This window comes from Betta splendens, chromosome 21 (assembly GCF_900634795.4).
Source record: "Betta splendens chromosome 21, fBetSpl5.4, whole genome shotgun sequence".
Classification (NCBI taxonomy): Eukaryota; Metazoa; Chordata; class Actinopteri; order Anabantiformes; family Osphronemidae; genus Betta; species Betta splendens.
In genome coordinates this window covers 13,605,789-13,631,062 of record NC_040899.1, presented here as the reverse complement: position 1 = coordinate 13,631,062, position 25,274 = coordinate 13,605,789, and the positions used below count along the sequence as shown (strand labels likewise).

General features: G+C 37.2%; 1 protein-coding gene across 1 annotated transcript; it reads left to right on the top strand.

The window, feature by feature from the left end:
- ube2f (ubiquitin-conjugating enzyme E2F (putative)) lies at positions 1 to 25,274 on the top strand. The gene is made up of 10 exons (XM_029137084.3): positions 1 to 240; positions 2,420 to 2,593; positions 4,369 to 4,398; positions 5,761 to 5,826; positions 11,925 to 11,992; positions 13,939 to 14,009; positions 14,261 to 14,318; positions 16,575 to 16,607; positions 17,271 to 17,333; positions 23,793 to 25,274. The coding sequence occupies exons 2-10, from the start codon at positions 2,479 to 2,481 to the stop codon at positions 23,841 to 23,843; spliced, it is 555 nt and encodes a 184-aa protein (XP_028992917.1). The 5' UTR covers positions 1 to 240; positions 2,420 to 2,478; the 3' UTR covers positions 23,844 to 25,274.

Here is a 25,274-nt window from a genome sequence, read left to right as displayed (position 1 = left end):
GACGACAATAACGAACGGTATTCTCTGCACTTCCGTTGCTCATGACACCGGAGCGAAGTTCTGACAGCTGATTCCCTAACCGGTTTATATCCACTCTAAGCTTCTTAAATTGTCATTTCTGAAGTTTTTCACATTTGGGCGCCCCCTTTATAATCTGTAGTTGGTGTTGCTGACAGCGTTTTGAACAGAGGAGGGCGACTGATTATGGTGTAGCACGGAGCGCTAGCCGTGAGACAGCAGGTAAAAAACAACAACGCTCAGATATCACACAAGCCAACACTAGCATAAACACTTTATTAACTGTTCAAACATGTCTTTCACCTATTAAACGCAGTAGTGTTTATTCGGGCGAGTACCTGCATGTTTTAGAATTTGTGTCAACTTGGGACTAAGGTTTAAGCTTACTCAATGTTTGTAGCTAGCGGCAATAGCAGTGTTAGCATTTTTTTATTACGCTAACTTAACGAGCGATATGCAACGTTACAATAATAGGTGAAACTCAGAAAAGTAGTAGCCTTAGCATGAGCTTATTCCTAAGCTGTTTAGCGTGAACTCACTAGTGGACTAAACGCTTGAGTTTGAGTATTGCACAAAGTTAGTGTGACTGAAGGATTTTTGTGAACTTTATTTAACAGAAGTCATGCAGGACATTTTTTCCCCAATATTCTGGCCTATGCAGACGAAGCAGGTGAACACTGCGTTATTGCACAACAAGTGTTTTAACCAGTGTTTAGCTGTGTCATTATTTGTTAACTAGCTGAGGCGTTTGGTGGTCGCCTGTGCTGTATGCCTCTGTCCCTACAGCGTTTGAGTAGCATCCAGGTATCAGTGAGCAGTGGCAGGCGTGACTGACAGCTGAGGCAGGTGGACGTTGTGTCAGACTCAGTGACACACATTTTTTTGGCTCGTGGATACCTGATAGCTCCTCACTCAGACGGCTACTGCTGCTCCCTAAACGAGAGTGGATATGGGGTGTGAATATGAATGAAAACCAGACTTCTGTAATGGAGGAAACGCCTCTGATGTACAACACTAAGGTTATCTAATGGGCTCTAGTGCTCACCACTTGCTGCTGTGACGTAAATTATATTAAATGATCTATAGACGCATGCACATAGAATAATAACTAATGCTACATGTTAGATTTTGTCATAGTAACTTCTTTAATATTGGGATCCTGTATTTTGTTTATCAATTTTAAGTCTTGTCTTTAAGTTTTGTCATTATTTAAAGTGAAGGTTCTGAAACCCAGACTGTGTGTTTACTGTACATCTTCACCATTTCAACAGTTTTCTGATTAAAAGATATCACAAAAATTCTTATTATTTTGGGTAGAAGACGAATATACTATCATTGTTTGGGCTGTGGCTTATGAAATTTCAACAATAAGCCCACAAGAGTGCTGTTAAAGCTATAAACAATGCTGTACAATAAGAACAGCATTTAGGTTTTGGATAAACAGAATACAGATTATACCACTTAGTTTCACCCAAATTAATTGAAAAGTTGGAAGAAGCTGAGGTTGAATTGGTCCCTGTATTTAGTATTACTTTTAATTATACAGAGTATTGAATAACATTTAACATCATGCTTAATATGCAGTGCTGCTTTTACAGGATGCTAATTTTTGAATGTAGTGTATAAATCCTTAGTTCGTACAGTTGTTGTTTTACTATTTAAATTTAATTAGTTTTTGTAATGTCAGTTTAAGAGTTTAACTTTTTAGTATTACTAACACAACTGGTAATTTTAAGCATGATTTAAACACTAGTCACATGTAAGCCTGACAGAATCACTATAAACCCCACATTAAAGCCATGGACATTTTGGTGCACTGTGGTGTTTTATTGTCTTTACACTATATTGTAGTTCACTAACGTGATCTACGCTTTCTTTAACACTGTTGTCAATATTAATCATAATATACTGTAAGAGGCCTAAAGCCTTAACTTTATCATTCTGTCTCACCCATTAAACATTTGACAGAAATGCATGTTGTTCCCTGTATCTCTGCAGTGAAACCTTGATTGTAAAGAACCTTGGCATTTTCTTAGAAACATCGAGAACTGAACTTTGGCTTTTGATATAATTTACCTCTGAAGACTCATGTTGTTGATGACCTTTTCAGCCATTGTGTTATTTCTTGTTATCACTGAGGAAGGTTACACCCTGGAAATGTTGTAAGGCTATCACAGTATCTGACATAGAACAATTGAACAATTCACAAATCAGCTTGTAAGCTATGTAGCTCCTCCATTTCACCTTGTGTACATTTTTTTGATTGTGGATGGAAAGTTATAAATATGATCTAAACAATCTGTAGTATTTGCAAAAATCAGACTCCTAGAAAAACTGGCTTAGTATTCCGCAATATCTTGAAGATAACTAATGTGTTCCTCATGTTCTGTGTAATTGTCAGGCGTTTGAGCAGTAGTGCAGCGTGGAGGGCTGACTGAAGCAAATCGCAGCAGCGTAGCCATGCTCACCTTGGCCAGTAAGCTAAGGAGAGATGACGGAGGAAAGACGGGTCGTGCCACCGGAGCCTCTGACTCCACACACAGGGTCTCCATCAGGGACCGACTCCTTACCAAAGGTACTGTACAGGGGTCATAATCTTCTACCATTTCATTGAGTAATTGTTGTCACTATAATCTTTTTTAAGCCTAAACAAACTAGTGCTAATTCTGTCATTATTATATTAAATTTTCACTAGCTGAGTTCAAGAAAGGTTGGGTGCAGCCAACCAAAAGATTCTCCAGATTCACCTCTCCTCCGCCTCACTTCATCTCCACCTCCGGAGAGCAAATACACAAGATAGGCCAGCTGATCACTTTTTTAGCACCAACAGCACATTTACTGGTGGCAGAGTGTAGTCATGTCTATGTGTTTGTTTTTTAATATGGTTCATTTTAACACTGGCAATCACATACTCTGAGTGCTATTCTCTATGAATTGTTCATGCTGCTCTTTCCCCTTTGATGTTCAGGCCTAGGCTCTTCCTTTTAGTCCTGTGTCTTTGTTGCTCCAGTGCATTTCCGTCTTTATTTGTCTGCTTTTGCTGTGTCTAGGTTTTTACTGCTTTTCTAAGGGTTTTTATTTATAAATTTCTCTATTTGCCTTGAAATGCAGCCCCCCCCCCTTCAAATGTCAGTGCTGCCCTTGTTTCTTTTACTTTGTAATTTAAAGTATGTTTGACTTTTACTGCCTGCCACAATTTTTCTATTGACTGTAGTTTTGTTCTGTACACTGTGAAATTGAGGGTTTCCATGTAGGGAATGTTATTTGTTAACTGATGTTCCAGCAAATAGGAATATTTCTCTCTCCCTGGCTTGGGATAGATAGATAGATAGATAGATAGATAGATAGATAGATAGATAGATAGATAGATATTATACAGTAGTTAGATACCCCAACAACCCTATTTAAACCTATACATGTGGTTAAATAAGCTTGGGTTTGATTCCCACAGTCGCTCAAGGTGATGAGTTTGCATGTTCACCCATGTCTGGGTGGCTTTTATCGTCTTGGACTTTTCCTTAAATGTTACAGATAAGTGCCTTTCAGAGCGGTGTTAAAAATAAATGCAACTGTTCTGAAGTAAACCAGGCACTGCTGGGATAAAGAGGCACAAAAGCAGGCAAAAATGAGAATTCTAAGTCATTGATACACAACGGAGGTTTACTGGAATGCATTTTTCAGTTAGTCTTTAAGTAGAATGGGATTAGAAAGCACATATGGGTCACAGAGAGTAGCATGTCACATGATAAAAGCCTGCTGGTGGTCTCATTAGGCATAGCTTTCCACAAACTCAGAGAGAGCTGTCAAATAACTGACCCCGTGCTGTGACCTTCATGTGGAAGGGAAAACGTGAAACAACTCCTATGAGTATCACTGAAGTATCTAATTATTACTTTGCACATCTCACAGGATAATTTGTATGCATGACGATGGCAAATTCTTAGCACGATACAGCAGAAGATCAACACACTCTCCTAAGAGACCAACATTATTTTATCCTTTAGACAACCCCTGTGTGTGAATGGCCCAGTTTGTGTGGTTGTATCTTTCCCTGTATCTTCCCTTTTCTTAAGACTACTTTTATTTTTGTTTTGGTGAAAGCAATTTATTGCCACTCCAGCTGGAAAGCACCTTTTTTCTATTTTTGCTACTTATTTAAAGATGTTAATTAAGATCGGCAATATGTGATAGCAGGTTTACACTAGTGCCTCAACAATATGTCAAAATGTAATGAATAATTGAACTAATCAAGCGAGAAGTGTGTTTGTAATGAGAAAAAAAAGATAAGGTGAAGCTTTCACAGAATTTCTTTTTCCTCTGGAAGACTGATGTATTTTTTTTCCTCAACAGAAGTTGCAGAACTTGAAGCCAATCTACCTAGTAAGTACTGTATACCTACTATCCTAGTATTCATGTTTTTCATAGGCTTTGGTACTGCACTCTTACAAAAAGTATGATGAAGTTATATAGTATAGTGCACAATCAACAACAAAAATCATCTCAAGGCACTTTACAAAACATGTTTTACACTTAAAGCACAAAAATACACCTACTGTATGAAGAATTAATAAGAAAACCCACTCGGCAACAGCGGCAAGATAAACAACTTCCTTTAACTGAAGAAACCTCCAACAGAACCAGGATCGGGGTGGGCGGCCATCTGACAGAATACAGAAAAACGAGTAAAGAACAACAATAACAACAACAGACAGCAAACAGAACACAGGCAGGTTGGTTCGGCCTGCAACCACACACTAAAGACACACAGCTCCCAGTCTGAAGTACAGAAAGTGGGAGAAAGAGTGGGAGAAGCACAACTACAGTATGTGACAAAAGGACTAGATGTGTGATATGATGGATTTTTATTGGCATAAAGGAACAGTCAGAAAAATACAGAGCAGATCATTTGTTCAGTTATATTATAAATGACCTATCTGTTCCTAAAACAACTTTAAAACACAACATGTAAAAAAGAATAATGAACTTTTTTGCTTTAAATGACAATATATAAGCCCCTCTGATTATATAGGAAACTACCTTTTGTTGTTTAGCACTTTCAACAGCAACATTGCACTGTCTGCTTGTGTATACAGCAGTTCTGTGTAGCGCTAGTATGTTTAAGCAGTTTCAGTTAGAAAAAAAGGTAGGCAAATAAGACATAAACTGAATGCAAATAATACAGACAAACAAATGAAATATTTAAATCTGGGAAAGGTTTCAACGTCCAGACTCTGATGATACTAGGGATGTGCTTTTCCCCTTATTCAACCAAACAAATGTGAAGTTACTGTGTCATTATAATGATTACTTTGATTAGAGTCTGTGTTTTAAAGGCAGCTCACCGTAGGCTTATCGGCTAATACTGACTAACAGGCAGTAATAGCAGGGGACCGAACCATATAAATGGTTGGCTAGAGCAAAAACAGATGTGTGTGTGATGCAGATGTTGTGATGTACAGTATACTTATACTTATACTACTTCCTGCATATAAAGATGTTAAAAGTTCTCATTGGTGATGTTTTGAGCGCAGTAAATGCTCTTGAACACCAGGGGGGAATCTGGTGCCACAGGGCTTCCCTCAGGCCCTGGGCCTGTGCAACATACAGTACTGTGAATGAGAACGGTTTCATAAAAATACAGTATTGATTTAAGGTCAGATTTAGGCACAAAGTAAGAAGTAATAGTTCATCTTCACACACCAAGTTTGGGCTTTAATAACAAACGTCTCTGTCTGCCTGTAGGTACATGTAAAGCCAGTTTCCCAGATGAAGACAAGCTGCATCATTTTCAACTGGCAGTGTCACCTGGTAAGCGAACAAAGCATAAATCATTCATTGTGTTCTGCAGGACTGGACCTTTAATGTGACTGTCATTCTTTAACAACATTCCTTATTAAAAATGTAGATCGTTTCAACATGTTAATAATTATACTGTAGGATGGCTCTTAAGCTAACCGTGATATTATCTTGTGTTAAAACCTTCGAGGCCTTCATTTAGCCGGCTTATCACAATTTCTAAGTTTCCCTTTTAAGCTTGGCTTAGCATTTGCAATATTATCATGCTTGTACTGTACGTTTCATGTGTGTCTGTAGTGTTGAGCGCTGAGATGATGTGCTTCTAGTGCTTTTTCAAACGCTTTGGAGCTTTGGAATTTATTATTTGTAAATTTTTGTTTGCTCAGTTGTCCAGAGCTATATATTTGTTCGTGGCAAAGGTATATACTTCTAATCATCCAAACCATCATGCTAGCAAATGAGATGAGGTTGTTAACGCCAAACTTCAGTGTTTGCTAGCTGCAACTTTTCTGTAGCAGTAAAGACTCCACATTGAAAAATGCCCTGGGTGACCCTGGAATTGAACCCAGGACCTTCTAGCTGGCCATTGTTGTACAATGTCGTATTAGTGGACTAATGAACATTAATATTAACCACTGCAGGAGAGACCATCAATTTCATGGATATGCTGCTGTAGTGTTAACAGTTTAATGCTGTCATTTAATGCCTCCATACTACAGGAGTATGGAGGTGCTCCTCTGCTGTTGTTTTACCCTAAACACATTACAGTACTTCAGATTCAGTTTTCTCTTCACTGGATTTCCAGATATCAGAGGGTTTGGTTAAAAAATAAAAGTGGTAAATGTGACATAATTTTTTGAATCAACTGGTTAGAAACATTCCTATTGAAGTGCAGTAAGTATTTTTACGTTGTACCATGCTACTACTCCACAGTATGCACAGTAGGGTTTTGTGAGCGTAGGATGTGGGGGAGGAGGATTGTGTGGGTTAGAGTGGGACGCTGCAAGTGTTAGAAATTTGCTTCTTTGTGTGTCCTATGAAGACTTCCCTTTTAAATGGCACTCCAGCCTTCTCTGTATTTCCACATTGCTGCTGTACTGTCATTATTCCCCAGGTCCAATGTGCTTGCTCAGCAGTGTTCCAAGCTAAGTTGGCTACCTGTCGAACACTGTATAAACTGAACACACTGGCTCAGAATTACTCAAGTCTCTGGAGGCTTTCTTACTCTAGCATCCTGCTCTCTGGCTGTCATGCACTCACAAGCGCACTTTCTCTCTGTGCTCTAGGCCAATGTCACCTTGTCATGTCCCTGATTTTTAAAAGCTATTGTCAATGCTTGTTTAATGTTGCACTTTAAGGTAAACGCTGAGAGAGAAAGTGTAGCTCTTTTTGTGTATGTATATGAGGTGTAAAACTAATCAGGCAGAGACATTACTATTATACACATGTACAGTTAAACCTAGAATTTTAAGCCACCCTCATGAAACTAAAAAGTCTCTCAGCAAAAGTAATTTAAGGTTTTAATGAAGTGCAAATGTTGGACAAAAATTGAATAAATACTGTATCAGCAATAGGTCAAATATTAGAATTCTATTTTTAGTGCAGGCTTTCATGTTATACATTATATTATACTTTTTTTTTTAAATGTGGACTTGTAAGAGTTGTGTCTTATTTTGTTAGGTAAATAAGTTAGGAGATGATCAATGTAATCCTCTCCTAGCTCTTCTTCTCTGCCTTGTGTGGAAGTGTGCTTGCCTGTGATTCATCCTTCTCCCTGCCATCCAAAATGGCACTGGAACGCCAGCATGTTTTTCACAAATGCTCTTGTAAGCAAATTCTGTAGGGGAAAGCAAAGTTCAGCAATTAGAGAATAGGTCTGGTGTCATGTTCCTTAAGAGAAGCTTGAGTCCTCATTCAAAGACCTCCTCAATTATTCAGACCTCCTCTAACACCTACTCCATCTCACGTTTTCACTACATATTCTTTTTCCTTTGCAATTTCTGTTCCAGACTCTTGTTCTTCTCGCGGTGAGTGTTGACGCAGTACCTCATTCCTGGATACACATATTGTAACTTTCGTCTACAGTATCAGTCAGTTTCTGTTACATTTTTCTATCGTCTCATTGTTCAAATATTAAGAAATATTACATTTTATTTCAAGTGTCTGCTTTAGGACTATCCTCTACTTTACATCTAATTTAGCTACTGGTAGAAAGAAGGCAGATGGCGAACTAGTAAAAGTAATAAACAATACCGCATTAAACTCTTTGTGCCTATTTAAATTAGAGGGTTCTAATTAGTAGTTGTCTCATTTTTCTTTTGTTGTCATATTGTGCTGTCAGATTTCCTCAAGAAATGCATTGTATTAAGTGGCTACTGTCCACACAGAAGCTTTTAATTTGCACTGCTGGGGAGGTAATTGTGGCCATGTAGCAAAATGAAAAATGTAATTCGCCTGAGGATATAGGTCGTCCAATATCTTCACACACAAACCACCATAAGTCATTGTGACTTGTTATCATGTGTGCTTACATAAGCACTTTTTATTTGTTTTCCCTTTTTTTCTGTTGTGCTTTTTTGAACAACTTTACAATACAGAGGAATTGACATAATTTATGACTTTATGAATTAAATGTATCTGCTTCATTGTCCACTTGCAGTACAAAACAGGCTACTTGACGCTCTGCATAAATAACAAATCAAAATGCACTTTACAGACTCTTAATCATGTTGAACTCCTATCCTTATTTGTGTTTTACAAACTGTCATCAGTATTGATATATTAATTTAATATAAAATCATTTTGGCTCAAACAGCCATTCAAAGTTGAAGACAAGCTAAAATGTCCCCACTTTGGTAGAAAACTACTTTTCTTCCTTAGGGGTTATTCATTTGTCCTATTATTTAGGTTTGTGTCTTATTTTGTGAAAGAAATGACTCATTTAGTTGTTTTTCTCTGTACTGTGACCCTGTGGCCCCGCACCCCTGTGGCCCTGGGGAATGAGGGCAGCACTGACACTCTGGGGTGATTGCATTGTTACACTGATAGAAAATTCCTGTGCAGATTTATAGTGCACACTGTACAATGCACTGCAGCACTTTTCCATTTGCATCAGATAAATGATGTATTGTACACAGTGTGCAGAAGGTTGTGCACCAGTTGTGTTGTCACACTGAAACAACTTTTAATTGAACCTCTGTTGAAATAAAATGCATATTTTGTAATTGTGTTCTTCATAACCTCTGTAATGAAATTAGCACTGTAATGGACTCGCTCAGTACCTGGAGGGATTGACTCTACGAACACTTAGAAGTTAATGCAGTTTGTGTAGTTAATGGTTGTATAAAGTCATAATGGGGTTGGTTTGTTATTTGCCTTTTTGTCAGCCTAGTCCATGGTCTTTGAAGTTTGGCTGGCCTGCATTCTTGGCCTACAAAGCGCACTGTGTGGTTAAAACCCCAGATTCATTTGCGTTTTTGGTTATTCTGTTGTGATGCCAATGTTAGTGCTTACTGGTGCTTGGACTGCAATTATTACGCAGATAAATAGAATGAACAAAGGATTACGCCAACTGTAATAGTGAGAGTCTGTTTACTCCAAACTACTGAGGCTACAGAAGTTCAGCCTGGTGGTAGTGAGTGAGGATGTGCAGCTACAAGAACAATGTGGCTTTTTATATGGGGAGCTGTAGAGCCCTGCTTGCTTACAGCTTTCACTGTAATTCCACATTTTATAAGCTCAGGCATCATCTTCAGAAAACGCTGAAATATCACTGTTTTGTAAGTTCAGCTGAAAACGGCTGAAAACAGGGACATGAGGAGGGAGAAGTGATGAATTTACATGGGAGCTGAGTGGAAGTCTGCAGATTTTTTCCATCACCAGTATTGAATTTCTCACAGTAAAAACATTGTGAATAACTTTGGTAATAATCTCGTTTTACATATTCTCAACTGCATTTACTTTGGTTAGTTGGTTGGATAAGATTAATTTGTGTCCTGGAACTGAAATCATCTGTTGTGAGTGAATGTGTAAATGGCTGTTACACTGCTGTGTTGAACGGTTTGTTGATGAATTCAGACGCCCTCCACCAGCAAGCAATGGATAATTATGCACAGTTAATTTTACATTTGGTAACTGACTATTTATCAAAATGCAAAATAATTTAATCACTAAATTATTAATTTGTGTTTGCTTCCTGTATGTTTAAATCAGCTAAAACACTCATAAATAAGATTTTTGTTTCTGTAATAAGATTATGAATAGGATTATTATGTCTAAAATTTAGTAACTGGCATTTTGTCATTTGACATGTGCAGTATCACTCTCTAACAAGTTAGGTTAAGTATTTATTTGCTGTGTGCTGTTTACTCTACAAAACCAGAGTCCTGTCATGTTAAAGAATGATTGTTACAGGGTGGTGAACAGCAAAAAATTGTTAATGGCTTCTAAATACAGCTGTTCTGTCTGTAGCTTTTCTCGCTGTGATTCTTCCACCGTTCTTCTCGTCTCTTCCACTTGACACCTGCCTCTCTATTGCGTGGGGCTTCTCTCCCCCCTGTCTTTTCCCATTTATAATAATGAGGACACTATTTTTGTAGTCCAATTAAATTGCTGTCTGTCTTTGTTATGCTTAATAGAAGTGGGTAAGGCTTTCATAGCCCCTTTATAAAGGCCTTATCTCAAATTTTGCAGTATTGGAGTACGGAAAGTGAGACTTAAAGGGACAGTTTTCCTTTTGCCAGAGCGCCAGTTAAACAAACGAGGCATACATTTTATGAAGGTATGTTAAAAACAGACATTTACAAAAATGATACTTAAAAAATAATTTGTTACAACCTTTCTATATTTTACTAAATATACAAAATGTGCACAAAGTTCATTATTGTTTTGCACCTTTTATTACCTCTTGTACTTTTTTGATAAAACCATTGATTATCCCATTACTACAGTGACACATTTTACAGAAGTTTAAAGTCCACAGGGCTATAGCTAATTGTCTGGATGTAGCTGCAAGAGGACAATTTATGACCAGAGGCAAATAATAGGAATGCTGACCAAATGGCGTTAACGACTTCTAAAGAAATTATAGGTGGATACAAAGGTCATAGTAACGACAGCGGAGGACTTCACTGTTATCATAAACACAGTTCAGCTCAGGTCAGCTATTTTATTAGATGTATGAGAGTCGACAGCTTAGAATGGTAGATACTATAGATCGGAGGTTCCCACACAGTTTTGGCCCGTTTCAGTAACTGCTGAGCTGGTGGTTCACTGGACCCATATGGGGCACAGAATGTTCAGAATGTTCTTGGACTGGACACATGTTAATCCATCATTGTATTGTACCTCGAGTTTCCAATGCCATAGTTAGTATACAGTACATGACTGGTTTATATAATGCAATGTACCCACACTACTTTTAGGATCTGCTGGGATCAGTGTATTGGAAACCATTGTTCAGTGCAACCGACTGAATATATGCTGTTTGTGGTCGGGACACACAGGCTCTACTGTATCAGTGACATATTGTAGCACATTGGTTCAGTTTTTATCTGCTTTTTGTAATAAAACTGTGTCTGTGCATAATTGAGTATTGCTGGAGAAGTTACAAGAGAAATAACCTAGGTGTGTGTGTTTCTATTTTGAGTGTGTAGTTACACACTACAAATTAGATGTAGTGCAGATGGCTTCACTCCCCTTACATAACCTTTTAGGCTAAGGTTAAGTCGGTCCACTTGGTCCTCTCATTTCCTCCCTCCATTGATCTTGGCTGGACTGTTCTTGTACTTGCTTCAGCAGCAACCTCCTTCATTTCCTCTTTCTTTATTTCCAGCATAAGGGTGCACTGATTAAACTGACATTTTTGCATCAAGGCGTCTTAGATTTTGTACCTTTTTTATTATTGTTTTTTTGTGCATACAGTAGGCGTATAACATACTGTTTTTATAGCCTGATACCCCACTCCTTGGAAAGATGCATTTTCTAGTCTGTTCTCATTCTGAGAATATCAAGTGTCCTTTAGCTATGGTGTTTATGGATGTGTTAAAATAAAAAAAATGATGCCTTTAAAACAATGTCCTTAAACCTGTTCTTTCTCTGTTCCCTTCCAGATGAGGGCTACTACCAAAGTGGAAGGTTTCAGTTTGAAATTGATGTTCCAGAAGCCTATAATATGGTGGTGAGTGGTCTCATCATGACTAATGGTTCCAGCTTTGTAGCTGCGTGTGTGTGTGTGTGTTCAGTCAGTGTTTCTCAATAGCTTCCTGTTTCACACTGTTAAAATAAAAGCTCTTTTCGACATGCCACCTGTACTCATACTTTACTGTTTTGTGAATAGAGCAGAAGAGTTAAGGTTGCTCAATTATTTTCTCTCAGGACCAAACATCTGTTAAGTTGATATAAGAGGATCCATGCACTGCTTTTGTCATTTTAAATACTGGTACATCTGTTTCTCTGGTTAACTGTCTGTAACATAATTTGGTAAATTCCTCCTTTTTCTTTTTATGTTCTCCCCGTCATACTCTCCTTTCAGGCTTTTCATCTTACCAATGTATGGATTTGTCGTAAAACATTTAGTCTAGTGAGGCTTCTAAATAGAAATGTAAATAGAAAACTGATTAATGTCTGGACTAGCAATCTGTCCACAAAGAGAGACAACATTTCAGATGTGTTCCTCATGGGTGAAGCTGTATTAAATAAAAGGACAAAGATAAAAAGTTTAGTTCCTTTATTACACAGCCAAGAACCACACAGTGCCTTGGTAACACGCGTGCCAGGTTAAACAGTATTCCGGTTATTTCTTTTTTTTTTTTTTTTAGATTGCTATTCAATTGTACATTTGCAAAACCATCAGCCAATGAATAGAAATAGAATTAAAACTGACAAAAGTACCTTCAGTCAGCTATATAGTGTCTAAATTGAAAGGAAAAGAGTGTAGCTGTAAAACCTCATTATTGAGAGGATGTAAATGTCATGCTGAAGACTACTCAAGGGAAATAACACCATATTCTTCACTTATCTTTTCTATCCAATATAGTTTTAATTAGTTTTAATCAAAGCTTACTTTCACTTACTAATAAATCTAATTGATCCATACAGCTACTAATGTTTGTCATTAGTGGAATCAGGGTCTATAAGTAGATTTTTTTTTACTGGACTAACATGTTTTTAATTAATTATTTTAGGTTTAATTTATTTGACAAACTGTGGCTTGTAGTTTAATTATACGTGATATTTCTTCTAAAGTATTCTAGTTCTAAACTCCACAGTAATAAGAAGACCAGATTAAACAGTTTATTCATTCAAGTGTTCTATTGTTATTTAAGACTGTGTGTAAAAGACGTAGCCAGCAATAGTTAAAATCTAAGCTGACTGACTTGTGATAGCAGTAAGAGACAAGACAGAACACAGGAAAATAAATTTACTACAATACATTGTTAAGGTAAACCCACAACACACTGTTTTACTTTGATATCACTTCTTGCTTATTGATGCTTTTTGTTCTCTTGATCTCTGGTTAAAATTGTTTGTCTTAAACTTTATCTCTGATTTTATTGTTTGAGCATGTGTGTGGAAAGCTGTTCTGGGTGTTTATATATCACATCCAACATATTTAGCTGAATGTCTTTGAAATCGAGAGTCTTGTGTGTTTTTGCTCATCTTTACAGATGTACAGTATACTTGTATACTTATGTATAGGTTAGGATTAGGGTTATTATGTATGTGTTTTTATCGTTCCATTTCATAACAGAAATTCAAACCTTTAGGACAGTGTTTGTGATTCAGCCTTAAATTTTTTAAATAAAATTGACTACGTTAGTAGTAGATAATGAAAGATAATATGCCTATATAGACAGTTACAGTACATGTGTTGCTCTTAAACTATCTCTGCTCTAATATGCAAATACATATTGTGTACAAATGTGTCCATGTGTATGTAAGTCAGGTGGTGTATTGCAGAATACTGTGTGAATTAAATGCTGACTTAGTAGTAGTTAAATAATAACTGAATGATTTACACAATAATACTGTATTTTAAATTGTGTTATGTTGTAGCAGAACCACTGAGCGTTTTCCCTCTATCTCATACTCTCTCTTCTGTCTTTTCTTTCTGTTAAACTGCAGCCTCCTAAAGTCAGATGTCTGACCAGAATATGGCACCCTAACATCACAGAAAATGGAGAGATCTGTTTAAGGTAATACATATTTTACCCTGTTAGGCTTTATAGTTTCTTTACACTGAGTTTCTTTCAACTATTTAATACTACAAGCTAATGAATGACCCTTTTTTACCTATAATTTTATGGTTGGTTGCTTTCAAGGTTATAAATGTATTCACACATTTGGCCTCCTGTGATGGGCTCACCAACTATTATTAGTTATGTGTTGCTGCCATAGGTTGTCTTAAAGGATGGAACAATATTGTAAATAAGTCTTTTTTTTCCAGCCTATTGAGGGAGCACTCTATTGATGGCACAGGCTGGGCCCCCACCAGAACATTAAAGGTACCGTGGCTAAATGCATGTCCTGTATATGAAATAAAATGGGTGTTAGACAAACTGTCAAGCTGTTGATGGAATGGAGAGAGTTTTAAGACTGTTTTAAGACCTATCATTTTACAAGCTGTTTAAAAACCAATACCAGACTTTATTGCAAGGATGCCCTCCGCTATGTCTTTTCAATATTTGAGTAAAATGAAGTCTGATGGCACCTACAGCATGGATCTAAATGAGGTTGTATGGTAAAGAACTTCCTTGAATATTAATTTTGACTTAAGTATTCTGACCCAGCCCCGTATGTGTTAGTGCTGGTCTGCAGGGTCTGCTAGATCAACATTCTTTCCAGACACTGCACTTGGATACTATTGTAATAATAAAAAGACACTAATGTATGCAGTTGCCTTCAGAAGTGGAGTGGCAGGTATTTTTACGAGTGTTAAATATCCTCTTTACCTTTCAAAGTCTCAAGTTTCATACTTTTGAAGATATAACCATATTCTATATTCATAATCCACAAACCACATCAATTTCAGTAACTCTATCGGCTGCATATGTCATAACTTTGAGCAAAACTGAATATTATTGCAGGAAATTGTAGCATCAGGATTTTGAATTATCACAGCCTGTCATTATGATGCACTTGTAGTTTATTTACAGCACACTTGTATATAAATGATATTATATATAAATATTAGTTGGAGGTTGAAGTATTTGTTGTATTATGAAGTGTACTTGACTTGAGGTCATAGTAAATGAATCTGAATTCTGTTCTGAAGGTGTCTACTCATAATTAGTTTGAGAGTTTATCATATGTCATGTTAACAATGAAACAGTGACGTTAGAAATTGATTTTTAGATTCTTTTGTTTTTGGCTCATATGGTTTGGTGTTGCTTTGTTTTTCCACAATAATTTATTTCTATTCCTGGCTTGTGTCTGACAATTGGTGGATGCTTTGTTGTGTGTCAGGGTCAAGTTGAAATCCAGTCTGCGCGAAATGTAGGTGTGGATAATGTCATAAGCGTGAGTGTGGTTGGGTTTGGGCTTATGTGTCAACGAGTGTCACTGTGAGTGCACACAAATACAGTGTGTGGGGGGGATGAAGGGAAGCACAAGAGCTGTGAGTCAGAAAGGATTGTGTTGAGCGGGTGATGCTGTCCCTCTTCACTGGTCACCACTCTTTCTTGCTTCCACCCACATGAAAAGTATTGAACACAAAAATATAGCATTTTCAGATTTTCAATGTGATATGTAATTGCACATTTATTTGTACAGGTTTGGCTGCAGTGGGTGTTACTGTATAGGTCAAGTTGAGTTAAAAAACAACAACAACAACCATTTTCTTGCTGCAGTGTGTGTTAGTGTTGAGGAAGAGCCAGGTACAAGGAAGGAGCACTAATCTTTGTTTGTGTTTTGTCGTGAAGTAATAAACATTACTTTTGTCACGCATCATGCAAAGGAAATTAAAATACCTATAGAGGAAATTACAAATAAATGGTTGCCTTGAAAGCAGTAACTTGAAATTGTGTATCGCAGTGGACAGTGAATTGGAGATTACTGTGATTAGTTTTGCTTTTATACTTCAAAGACATGAATCATATTGTGGCATATTGTAGACTTACACTAATATACATGTACTGTAGATGAGTCTAGTCTACAAACATAAAAGACAATTGCAATTATGTGTTTGTTGTTTTTGCCCAGGCAAAACACAGCCTGAAGGTTCTATCAGACCACCTATAGAGTCCCCTCTACATTTTCCAGGGGTTCATTAAAGTCTCTCAGCTCCTACTGAGAAGAGGTTTTATAGATTTAACACAATTGCACTTCAAATTTTCTTGCTAGCATTTACTGTATGTGGATTAAAGGGTTTAGTGAAGAAATGTAGCAGTTCTTGTGAAGGTTATTGCACACAGATCCATTTTCACATAAAGGTTGTGATGTTAAAGACTGGAAGTTTAATGCTTGCTTTTCTAGTGTTACTAGGTGATTATGTGTAGGCAGTAATGATTGTAATAAAATATGCTTTTTTTATCTCTGACTGTTTTAAGCATTGTATACACTTTCTGAATTTTAAAATTAAATGATCAGAATGGTTTCTTAATTGTAGCATGTATATGTTATTATTAGTCTCTGTTAGTGTCTTATAAGCTTAAGTCTTTACAAGACCGGCACATTTTTATTGATCATCTATCTATCAGATACTATATGTTAAACTGTTGTACAAATAAAGTCATCATCAGTGTTTATAATTTGTTTTTTAGGACGTGGTCTGGGGATTGAACTCGTTGTTTACGGTAAGTCTTTTTTTCCCCATTACCTCACTGTATTATTAAATAGTTGTCCATCTAGTAAGGACAAATAAAATTGTTTTATAACAACCAAATAAATGCACTGATTTATATCTTTTGAATTTTGGTACAAAAATGTACAAAGAAAGACGGTGTATTGATTTAATTAGTCATCACATAATGTAATGTATTTAAACTATTCACTTTAGAATTACCAAACTTGCTTATGACAGCAGATGGGTGATAGAAAATTATTAGACACCAACATTGTTTTTCCAATTAAAATCTTAAAGGCAGGCAGCCGGAGTCAAACTCACTTTGTACGGAGTCAACTGTACAAACCATGGGGTGTCTAAGTAACTGCAGTCGACTAAATGCTGGAGAATCATTCAGTCACAAAAAAAGCCCACTGAGCTATGGAATGTAGTCGGTGTAGGTTAATTAAGTAGGTGTAGTCGAGGAATCCAGGGTGATTTTGCAGTCAGGAAATGATGGGGAAAAAGCAGGAGTCAAAATTTAGAGGGTCAAAATTTGACCCTCTAATGAAAGCAGTGGTTCTACTTTGTGACCCCCTGAAAAGTCATCATTTGAGCTGTAGTGGTAAGTACTGATCAATGCTTTTTGTTACCGTTTTCATTCCTGTCTGTCGCCTCTTTACCTCTGCTGCAGGACCTGTTGAACTTTGATGACCCACTGAACATTGATGCAGCAGAACATCATCTGAGGGACAAGGTGAGTCACATTCATGGGGAATCTTGCTACAAGATTCTGTTCTTGTTTCATACCCTAGCTTCTGTTCATGGAAAATCTATGACAAGAAGTTACAAAAGCTGCTTTTCAGACAAAAAAGTGCACTTCACTTGCGTTGGTAGCTGAAATTATGTGACAGCCAGTTGAGAGTGCTTTAATCAGGTACAGTAGGCTGAATACCAAGAGCACACATCAGCCTTTCTGGGCAGAGAATGGTTATGACATGTATGGTATTTTTAAAAATAAAGCTTGTTAAGCACAATTATTTTATTCAGTGCTTCTACAGTAGGCAGCAAGCTCCACAATTTGTAAGTCAAATCAGCACTGTAAACCCTGCAACCTGTACTAGCCTCTCCTCGGTGACTGTGTGTAAATCATTATGTTTGTGCGTCATACGCATACTGTAGACAAGCTGGCATTTAAATTTATATTTTTAGCAATGTTTTTAATTGCAATTCATTTACACTTACTAGACAAATCATTATCTGTCCAGATGGTGAATTAGCATGAAGGTGGGTGAATTGCCAGCAAAACTAAAATTTAAAATTTAAAGCAAAACTTTTTCAAAGCATAGGCACCCAATAAGAAAATACATTTTCAATCATATTCCCTGTTCCTCCCAGTTTACTCTTTCAGTTTCATGCATCAAATTTCTTCTGACCTGTTTTTTATCAGTACACCAAAAAGTGTTAAACCAACATATTTTTGGGTAAGTGCTTTTCCGAATCGCTAGCTGAACCAGTGTAACTTGTGCAGCAGAGCTTGCTGACAATGGAAATATTTGTTTTTTGACTCTGAGTTGAGACCAAATGGAAGCATTTGAAAGTACAATATCTGACCTTCAGCACTTTGCACATATCTTTTCCCATGATACATTGGGCGTACCCAGCAGCGCGTGGTAATGGCTGCCCTGTGACCCCATTAGATGTGTAATAGTTTTTCTATGGACAGAAAGGGAAATGATTGTGAATTTGTGGTAGAAAAGTGTCGAATGAGCTTTTTATGAAGCACAAATATTGAAGAAAGGCAGCCACCAAAGGCCCTATAGGAAGCAGTACAGGTGAGATGGAAATGTAGGTGTCACTGTCCTCAGGAAAGCTCTGTTATTATGAATCAAACCTTTCAATAGATGCCTTATTGAAATGGCACATAGAATGCGACATCCCAGAAGAATGCTGAGACTTGTACAACATGTAGGTGACCATCATTGGATGTACAAACTCTGAAAGAAACAGCATTTGCCTAATTTTTTTACCACTCTGTCTATAGCCATTACTTGTGCCTTACATTAAATTTAAAAAGGCACAAAATCCCTTTCCTTACTGTGCAGTAGTACCATCATCTAAGTTGCCAAATAATAACCTAGGGCAAAAGCCCAGCTGTTGACTTGTTTTTTTCTCACCCAAGAGACAGAGGTGCCAACAACCAAATACACAATTGCAAAAGACCGTTATACCTTGTTATGCATGATACTGTAGTTGATCGTGTAATAACATGAAAAACACCTCAAATGGCTCAACTACAGGCTGTGATTTGTATTAAAAATCTATTACTCACCACTGCCTACAGCATGTCTGTATATTTATTTTGAGAAGTGACTGCCCCACTGTCTCACTTACATGTAAGACACGAATGAACCAACAAGCAAAATAAATACAAACTAATCATTTCTAACATTCTAAGCCTAACAATAAATATTTACTATATGTGTAAACCTGTAAAACAGTAACGTACAGTACAGCAGCCTTTTGCCTTTTTGTGTCTCTGACAGAAATACTGGCCTTTTTCACATTTTTAATGGTAGATACAGACATATGTTCACTTAATTAACTTTTGTAAAGATTTGCAGGTGATCGTTAGAAGTACTTCTTCTCGGAACAGCCAGTAAAACGAGATTCAGCTGGGAGTGAAAGGCAATTTAACAAGATGAAATGATGTAGGTGTATTTGAAACGCAGTTCTTGGTTGGGTTCCAGTTATAAAGAAATTAAGTGTTTTTTAAATAAATGTAAAATTCTTGTTTATGTATCACAAACAGGTATATTCGGTGCAGTTCTCAACAGTAACAAAACTAAAAAACAAAGAAATCTACCTATGACCCACTCCTACGGAGTCACAGGCTGTTGTAATCAACTTTGACAGTGAGTGGGTGGAACGGTGGGAGTGTGTGTCAGCACCCATTTGTAGTTATGTATGCGAATGTGTGTGTTTGTGTGTGTTGAGGGTTTTGAAGTGGAACTCCTGTGGCTGCCCTTCGAATACATTTGCTGGGTAAAGTGGCTGAAAGGAAGCATCCTCATGGGCAATTTAGTGTGTGTACTATGTGTATAATTGTGTGTTTAGGCAACTATTTTAGTACCATGTTAAGAGTGGGCTTTTGTGTGTTCTGATTCTGACAAAATGTTAGTATTTTATAAAAACAGTTAAATAACTTGGAAAAGACAAAAGATTTTAAATAATACAAAGCATAGAGAAGGCATAATTATTACATCTCTGTAAACAGACATGTTAATTTAAAAAAAAATTAAATTCATCTTATTTAAATGAAGGAATGTAGCCAGTGTTGTTTGGTATCATTTTGCGTGTGCACCACATTGAATATTGAAACAGAACAAGAAGCAAAGAAGAAAATGTAGACCAACAATTTTAAGACTTTAGGACCGGAAAGTCCAAGTCTCTACTTGGACAAATATACGATTATAAGGATTGAGCAAAAACAGAATAGACGGTTATATACAAAATAAAATATTATATAAAAACCTAATTCTGTCCAAAAAGGACTAATACCCAGCTTGGTTGTTTCAGTGTATTTTTTTTTCTTTCGAAGCATCATTTTTGTTGTTTGTTGTTACAATTTTACAAATTTTCCAATTGTCTTCTTTCTCAAATATGAAAATATCAATTTGAAAATATAATAACAATACTTTATAGTACACGTTTGACACATTGTGGCCATATTATAAATCCTTTAAGATGCTTTACAACCTTTTTATATGAAGCCACACGGCTCATCAGCCCCAGGTCATCGTTACAATCACATCTACAAGGAGTTTGAATTAATAGAATTAATTCAAATTTAATTGCAAATTCAGCTCCTGCCTTTGTGTCCAAAACAGCAATGGACTAGGCTTAACTTTATGACACGTCAGCATATCAGTTTCAGTCATATACTGTAAACAGCAGTGATGGAAACTGTCTGAACACAGTAAAAGGGTGGTGTGTGAAATTTATGTTGGGTGCCTTCACGTAAAGGTTGGGTTTCTTTGAAATGGCTGAGGTGTGAAGAAACAAATACCATGTTTTGAAAAAATAATGCGTTTTTGGTGCCAGTGAGATTTTTGCAGTCCGCTGTAATGCGATATTGACTTACTGTCACATTCTTAGAGTGCACCTGGTGATGGAATAGAACCTTGGAGGACTTGTCAGTGATGAGCTTCAGAAGCCCTGCATTGCACAGTCTCCATTGCTAATGATTAATTAGAGAAACAACCTTTTTCTCTCTCTGCTACAATCTTGCGCTCCTCCTTGGGATCTTAGATGGTCAGACACACACGCGCACACACGCGCGCACACGCGCGCACACACACACACACACACACACACACACACACACACACACACACACACACACACACACACACACACACACACACACACACACACACACACACACACACACACACACACACATTCTGATCTGGCCTATTGGCTCTCTGCTCACAAGCAGAGATTACTGTGGCTCTGTACAGTCTAATTGAAGTACAAAAATAAGAGATGTCAAGGTTGACACACAAGGTCCTCACTAAGCAACACAACTGTGTTCTCTGATTATGAATCAAACATAAGCCTTGTATTTTAATCACTGCTAAGTCAGTAATTAAATTTCACATTTGATCAACTGTTACTCATATATTCTAGTTATAGTAGTTTTTGTGCAATATATATTAAAACATGTAGCGCTTCCTAGCGCAGCTTTGTTACTACAGTACTTGCAAGGAGGGAAGTTAATGTGTGTGTAAATATGTAGATCACCAACAGCATTCTATACTCATGCTTTTTATGGCCCACTTTTTAAGCTGTTTTTACAAATTGTAAGACATAAACGCAGACCACTTTGAAAGGTGTGGCGTTTTTTCTGGACCACGACCAGTTATGACAGGCCATTTTTAATAATTATCTCACAGAACTCTCCAAAGGTTCCTTTGTCAGCTCTCTGTAGGTGTGAAGATTGTGTTCTTTTAGCCTCCACACCTCACCACCCCTGTCATCACTACTATAGTACATTACAGTTCTTTTTTTATCTTTGAACCTTTCTGGTTAATTTGTATTTGTTCTTCAGTCTGTTAATCCAGTTTGTCTTGGGGCTTTGTGTTGTTTGGTTTTCAACCTTTATCAGCAACAATTCGGGCCCACAGGATTTAATTTGCATCTCTTCCTGCTCTATGGAGGAACATACTGTACTGTACCGTACCCATACAAACCATTGGTGGTGACAGGAGTTAATTGCATTCTGCAAAGAGAAACTGGAAAAAAAGAAAAGTAAAAGTTCAAAGTCTGATGAATACCAAGAGTCCACAGTTTCCTGCAAATGGGTAAATACATGTACATTTGTGATTGCACATTGATTGTACAAGTGTTGCAGTCATCCTTCACTTTTATATGGCACTTTATACAACTCTGTCTTTTAACATAAATAAGCCAACACACTTCTGTCAGTGCGTTGGCTCTGCCCTTCTCGTTTTGTGGAGTGGCTTATTTGGAGAAAACTTGGAGATGTTTTAGTCTTCAATGTTTTAAGTTCATAGATATAATCCACATAACCCACAAATCTATCATACATCTCATCCCTTGACTCGGTTTTATTCAATTATTTGGGCCACTGATCTACTAAATTGCATCAGATCCGATTAATGGACGCATTAGCATGATCTCTGCCCTCCCAGAGGTAGAATTTTGCCATTGTTCAAAAATGTTTTTTTTTTCCTGTAGTTATCTACTAATTTCTTAAGCCAGTCTTGTAGTGTTCCACTGTAATTATAGTAGCACAGCTGCATAAGAGCTGTGAAACTGTGATTGCCAGAGATAATAATAATTAATCACACCCGCCAATCTGAATCCCAATTCAGGGGTACACTATAGTTAGGTCCATTAATCATAGAACAAAAATAACCTTGTCCATGAGCACATTTGATATAAACTTGAGCTAAAATGAGCAAGCTATATAGTAAGTAAATAATTAATATTTGTTTACTTCCATTCCAAATCTAAATGTAAATCTTCACTTAAGGCCTCTTACCTGCAAAGCCCCTAAGTCTGCTTTGCCAGGCCTTCAGCCTTTTTGCCTTCAGTCACCTCTTCAGTAAGTGAAAAGCCATTTCCTTCCATTATGTACCTTTAAACATGGGGGCGTGACCATGTAAGTGCTGAAAGAAGCTGGAAGGAAAAGGCCCAACTTACTTCTGGGCCTTGCTTTAAATTCACCTTTTCAGCCTAAAGCTTGTTCACCATTAAAACAATTTAACCGTAAGAGGACATCATTTCAGACTTCATGGACATCATCGTCTACACATGTGCACACACAAACCTCTTATGCTATTGCTGATTTTTCTCTTAGTTGTGTTTTAATCACATTCTGTGTTTGTCACCCATATGCAGACTTTGCTATAGACACTCGACTTTTATGACATACGACACTGTGCTTATGTCAGCATGTGGCACTTGAGAATGTAAGTTCATAATGAACAGCAGCTCAAGTGTGCAAGATGTCATTTAATGGTCTGCACCCCATGTGATGGCTTTGTGACAGCTAGTGGGAAAAAGGGAGACAGGAGAAAACCTATTGGAACAGAGAAAGAACAGGGCACAGCATTGAGAGAAGAATGATTACCTGACCAATAATGGAGCCAATTAGCTGCAATTAAAGTAAATAGAAGCAGATATTAGTAAACAAATAGAAACACTGTTCAAGTAGTATGTTTAAGAAACTATGTAATACCATTGAACATGTGCACAACCATTCAAAGTTTTAATTTTAAATTGTAAATTTTATGACTCAAACAATCTTTACTTGAAAGGCATATCTTTCACAGTTCTCCAAATATAATGAAAAGCTGTGATTAACTGATAAATGGTTCAGCAACTTGCATTATTTTTGTTAACCAAAATCATAGGAGAGTTTTATAATACAGCTTTATAATGTGCCCCCCCCCCTGTGATTAACAGTTTGACAGCTGTCAATCAAAGTTTGAAGAAAGCTGTATTATATAACTCTCATAGGAAATGCTGCTGAAGCATTACCGTTAATAGAGGGGTAGTATCTGGTTCAAGTCAACAGACTTCATACAGTACCTGTTAAAAAAATGTAATAGACAAATCTCTATTCTACACATTTTGTTTTTTCTCATCTAACTGTCTTTTTTTCTGTTTCCTCTTTTTCATCCAGGAGGATTTTCGGAATAAGGTTCAAGATTACATCAAGCATTACGCAAGATGATAGACACATAAGCCTGCACCAATCAACCAAACTGCTCTATCTTGCCTCCGCTTATCTTGGCCAACTTCCTTGTGTGTGTGTGTGTGTGTGTGTGTGTGTGTGTGTGTGTGTGTGTGTGTGTGTGTGTGTGTGAGTGTGAATTAACAGCCGACTTTTACCACTCCCCTCCTGTCGACACCGCAGCCCCCCTTTGTTCACCTGATCGCAATAAACTCCGCCTTTTTTTTTACGCTGACTTTAACATTTAAAAGAAAAAAATATGCTTTAATTCCTTTAAATAGTTGCGCATTACAGTGACCACAGTGTCTGTAATGTTGCCACACTGAGGTGTCCCTGAACCAAGCCATGACAATGGACGTAAGTTGGTGATTCACCATGTAGAAAAAATAAATAAATAAAAATAAAGTGAAGGAAAAAAAAATTAATTGGACAAATGGTGAGAAATTCAGTTCTCCGTTCCAGTGCCTGCCATGCCTTGTGTTGTGCAAGAGAAAATGCATGTGAGTTCACAAATGTTCACATACAATGTCACGTTGTGTAAAAGGTAAACACAGTTACATGTTTGTCTTTTTACTTGTTTATTAAGGACGGACATGTTTAATTATCACACAAGTTGCGATGCCTACAGCCCCCAGCATCTCTAGACAGCATGCGAATGACCATTGTCACATTCTTTTGTCAGAATCTTTACATGTGGGTTCAAGGACGCACGCACGCACGCACACGCCAGCTTCAGTGGGATAAACTGCTACTGCTTAAACAAAAGCAAATTGTATTGTACAGTTTCAACATCTCCCAGGTTTCAGTTAGTATTGCTTTTCTCTTCCATCTGTTTTTCTGCCTCACACATAATCAGTCATACAGTATGCATCCTTTTTATCCTTTAAAGATGGAGAGGTTTATTTGTGCTTACAGTGCAAGCAATGCCAGTTTGGGTCTGACAGCTCTATTGATGCTCACTGGATTTCCAACTTAACAATGACTGAATGTTTCAAGTACTCATTTGGATTACATTTTGCATCCATAGGTAAAATATTTTGTCACATTCATTTTCAGTGGTAATGGACATTATCCTATTGATTATAGATCAAGTTCTTAAACAGGCTGTTAATTTTTTTTTTTAATTAAATTGCATCACAATGTGACAGCAAATGGTCAATAGATAATTCATTCAAATCCAATCACAGTCATCCCTTTTTTTTTGTCCATAAAAGGTGTCAGGTTGAAGCAGGGTTAGTCCCTTCACAGTCAAGAAGCTGCTCCTCATGAGATCATTCAGATCAGCAACAGACACGTTTACACCTTAACCTGTGAACACTCTGCTATTCCTTTGCTGCAACGGCTGGACACAATGAGAGACAATGCATAAAGGCCCATAGGACTTTTTTATACAGTGCATGGCCATTTTGTGTGCGTTTGAATGTGAACTGT